Here is a 4,564-nt window from a genome sequence, read left to right on the forward strand (position 1 = left end):
AGCTACAAACTGTTTCAGTGCTCAAGGTTTAACTTAACGTTTGTATTTAATTCTGTACAACCTAATCTGTCCCTTCAGAGTATTTTTGTAACTACACGAAGGGGCAGGAAAATTGTCTCCAAACCCACCCCTTCCCCTTTTCTTCCCTTAATTTCACCTCCATTTCTGTGACTTCAACACTTCAGGAATCTTAACTGAATGGAAGCCCACAGTATGAGTATAGGACTGATATCATTTAATTCCAATTCTCATCCTTGAGGCCATTATAGTTTTTCATGAATTATTAACCCAGTACTTGTCCACTATGGATGTCACACGATACACACACACCTACATACTAGGGATATTTGGTTATTTATCGTTAGCTTTTCTACAAATAAACATATCATGAATAATCAAAATTTTCATGTTCAGGACTAGAGTTGAAATTCTTCTATGGGATCATTTTTCAAAATAAGCTACACTGTTGTTAATAAGGCAGTCTGAAGACAACCTAGAAGGGGTAAACCCTTTGACCATTCGGGGCAACTTTGAGGTCATGGAGTTCACAGAAAGCAATAGAGAAAATGGAAACAATGAAGACCAGGAAGAAGAATGAACTGGGCTAGGATATAGCTCAGAGGGAAAGTGCCTGGGTAACATGTTCAAGGCCAGAGGACTGAGGGACCGCACACACACAGACACACAGACATGCACAGACACACGCAGACACAGACACACACACGCAGACACACACACACAGATATACACACACACACATGCACACACACAGACACACACACACAGAGACACACAGACGCACGCACACACAGATATACACACACACATGCACACACACAGAGACACACAGACACACGCACACACACACACACAGACACACACAGGGTGGTAATGGGTTTTATTCATTTGATATCAATCATTTGGTTTCAGAAAAGTGGTATTTGTGTGGGTGGGCCATCTTACAGGAATGGGAGGTTTTATTCATTTGATAGCAATCATTTGGTTCCAGAAAAGTGGTATTTGTGTGGGTGGGTCATCTTAAAGGAATGGGAGGAGGAATGATTTGCAAAGTGTCAAAGTGTTTTACTTATTGGCTAGATGCATTCTCTCTTTTCTTTTTTTCAGGGGTGGGGACTCATTCTCTCGTGAGTTAGCTAATTTCCACTAGTTCAGGAATATGGTTCTAATGAAGTTGGGAAATTACGCCTCATACTTCTTTTGTTTTTACAATTTTCTTGCGACAGGCTCTATCTAGGCTGGCGTCTCTCTACTTCCTGAGTGCCAACTTCCCATATCTAAGCTAGCTACAAATCTTATTGGATGCAGTTCTATTTAAGGTAACAATTTCCTCAGGAATAGAGGATTAAGAGGACCACAGCTGCTGCAGCTGCCTACGGAATAAGAGTGAGTAGCAGAAGAAAGAAACAGCACACCCCTACCCGAAGTCATGTGGGATCCTGGTGTAGAATTCATTGCATGCTTCGAGAAGAGCTCGCCCATGCTGGCCGCTCCGAATACAGTCCTCGATCTTCTTGAGAGACTGGTAGCCTGCCTTGATTTGTGCCACTGTCAGCTTTCCTGGAGGCCCAGTCAGAGATCAGACCCCAAACAGGGTCCCATGCCTATAAACTATACACCCCTGCCCAGTTAAAACTCAATTTTCAAAACAGCATTACCCTCTCAAGCCCTCAGATCCTGCTGCCTCACTCGGGGCTTTGAGCAATCCATGACTGCTCACTAAAGCAGCCAGGAGACACACAGGGCTGCGGACGAGTCTCAAGTCCTACCAAGTGGGGCTTTCTTGGTGTCATACTTCATTTCCACCATCACCTCCTCCATTGTCTTCACGTCACAGATCAACTTTATCAGCTCCTGGACTCGGAGATCCAGCTGTGACTCTGGCTTCAAAGTCTCAAGAGACTCCTCTTGCTTTGCTTTATCTTCGTCCTGTAGCAAAGCAAACACAACTTCTAATATCTGAAGGGTGTGTTAGAGACCCCGTAGGGAGCAGGGCTACAGTGATCCTCTGTGTGTTTGCATGCTGGTACGTTCTGTTAGGAATCTTGTTACAGCAGCCAGGGTGATTTCCACCCCATCTTGTTATAGCTCTTGCACAGGGAAGCACTCAGAGGAGGAACAAAAGGCCCTTCCAACAAAGTCATTAAGTATGCAAACAAGGCTCTTAGGCCACACCCTTCTGATCATATTAATACAAAGTTTCTTCATTTTCAGATCTATGAGGTTTCAGGAAAGTTCTTAGTATCTTGGAAACCTTAGTTTGTCAAAATTATTTTTCTTTCTTTTTGTGATTCTCACATTTGAAGCTGAGGCCTCACGTGTGCTTGGCAAATATTCTTCTGACCTGCACCTCCAGCCCTTGCTCCCCTCACAGCGGTGTAGAAGTGAAGCCAGGGTGCTGGAGAGATGGCTCAGTGGATAAGAGCATTGCCTGCTCTTCCAAAGGTCCTGAGTTCAATTCCCAGCAACCACATGGTGGCTCACAAACATCTGAAATGAGATCTGATGCCCTCTCTTGGTCTATAACACCGAACTTAAGGAAGCAGGGCCTTGGGTTTCCTAAACTCTAGTACACAGCAGGGGAGACTGCAGTCTTAGGACCACAGACACAGAAAGGCATTTCCAGCCCTTTGGGATTGAAGATGAGGGAGTTATCTGAGGTGGGGATAGCAGTGACTCCTAATACCCCAGCCTGTTCTGCTCTTGCACTGGCCTCCACCACCTGGCTAGACGGCGCTCATTTGGCAGACAGCTTTTGGCTTCGGCTTACCTGCACACTGGCAGCATAGTCCATCTGCAGCATGTCGTATTTCCCAGGCACTTTCTCAAAGTTCTCACGATCCTCCCAATTATTTTTCGTTTTGTCAAGGAATCTGTGAAGTCCAAGGAAGTGGGGAAACCATGCAAATCAAGGCCCACTGCCAGAGGGAGGCAGACAGCGATTTCCCAACAACCCATGTCCCCTCACAGCTCAGGCACACACCAGCGTTCTGTAGTGTGACTGTAAATTAGGACACCGAATGAACAGAAAAACGGGAACAAAGAAATCAAGCAAAATTGAGAATAAGGTTTCCCAGGTCCCAAAACACAGAAGCCATTGATATATGAAATAAAGATAGACAACCAATGCCTTTCCCACAGAGAAACCTGTGTCTGGACTCCAGAGAGTCGCCCTCAGAATTGCCATGAGCAGTTTAAAGCTCCAGGCAGAGAGTCTCCAGTGTTTCTAACTTCTTAGCTTTGCTTGATGGTCACCTTCGAGGTTTTAGGTTGATTTAGTCACTAAAGATACAATTTAATGTTCTAATCACAAGGCATAGGAGTAGAAAGGAATCCACATTTAGGCCCAATTATCCTTACATGAAATTCTTCAACAAGAGAGATCCAAGAAGGGTATGTTTTTAACTCATTTTTCAGCACTTACTTTTTCTGAAATATCTCCTTTGCTTTGTTGAGGTCACCAGAACAAGTCACTAAGCTGTGCTGTCCCGTTTTCCCCACTGCAAGGGAAATGCCATAGACAGATGGTTCCGTGCCCGTGACCCCAAGTACAGCTCTAGCAGGAACGAGGCATCTCCCCGAGGTCTCTCTGCTTAGGGATAGGAAAGGTGCAAAGGCCAGGCAACAGATCCTATCGATACGAGATGCCAAGTGTCACAGCCTGTAAGCAGGACCATCTGTCCAATGGACGGAATCTTCTCAGCCTCACAGAGCTTCCTAATGAGGATGCTGGCCACTCCCCAACCTCAAAAGCCCAAGTGGGTTCCTGAGTCCTTTCACAGATGTTTCTGAATGGCTACTCACACAATCCATCACAAAGCCTTTACCTCGGCCCCACCTCATCCAGACACTGAAGTTCCTCTGGGCATCATCTTCTAACAGCTGAATAAGATAGTACTTGTTGTTGTTGAACTGGAGATTGGTCTGTGGTAAGGGGAAGAATAATATCATAGAAGGAGAGTTTTACAGTTGGAAGTCTCACAAACCATTGCTGCTTCCTTGGTTATAACTCACCAGTAATTGCCAAAAAGAAAAGCAGAGCGTGATGAAAATAAATAGATCCCAAAGAGTAAGGATAGAAACAGGAACTTAATGATGGGTTCTTAGGAATTAAAACTGGGATCCTGGAAACTTCCTGAAACACCCTACCCAACATCAATGGGATTCTCCTGAATCCTTCCACCCCCCACCCAACCCCATACCCCACATTCATGGGATCTTCCTGAAATCACCTACCCAACCCCAACACCCTACATTAACGGGATCCCCTGGAACTCCCTACCCCAATCCATATCCTACATTAATGGGATCCTCCTGAAACGCCCCCACACCTAACCCCAACATCCTACATTAATGGGATTCTTCTGAAAACCCCCACCCTACACTAATGGAAGTCTCCTGAAAGCTCCCTTCAAAGGTATTTTTTTCATTCTACATTATGGTTTGAGACAGGGTCTCTCGCCCCATGTGTCCTCCTGTCTCCTAGCCTCCCCAGTGCTAGGATTACAGGTATGCACCAGAGTACCCAGCCTCCTACTTAGGTGCT

General features: G+C 45.4%; 1 protein-coding gene across 1 annotated transcript in view; it reads right to left on the reverse strand.

Moving 5' to 3' along the window:
- Parp2 (poly(ADP-ribose) polymerase 2) overlaps window positions 1-4,564 on the reverse strand; it is a 13,779-nt gene that overhangs the window by 3,315 nt on the left and 5,900 nt on the right. The window contains exons 5-9 of the mRNA XM_013355095.2: window positions 3,846-3,942; window positions 3,443-3,518; window positions 2,789-2,891; window positions 1,788-1,947; window positions 1,440-1,578 (exon numbers count right to left, since the gene is read on the reverse strand). Coding sequence (XP_013210549.1) covers window positions 1,440-1,578; window positions 1,788-1,947; window positions 2,789-2,891; window positions 3,443-3,518; window positions 3,846-3,942 — 575 coding nt within the window. The remainder of the gene's footprint in view (window positions 1-1,439; window positions 1,579-1,787; window positions 1,948-2,788; window positions 2,892-3,442; window positions 3,519-3,845; window positions 3,943-4,564) is intronic.

Source organism: Microtus ochrogaster, unplaced genomic scaffold (genome assembly GCF_000317375.1).
Source record: "Microtus ochrogaster isolate Prairie Vole_2 unplaced genomic scaffold, MicOch1.0 UNK91, whole genome shotgun sequence".
Taxonomy (NCBI): Eukaryota; Metazoa; Chordata; class Mammalia; order Rodentia; family Cricetidae; genus Microtus; species Microtus ochrogaster.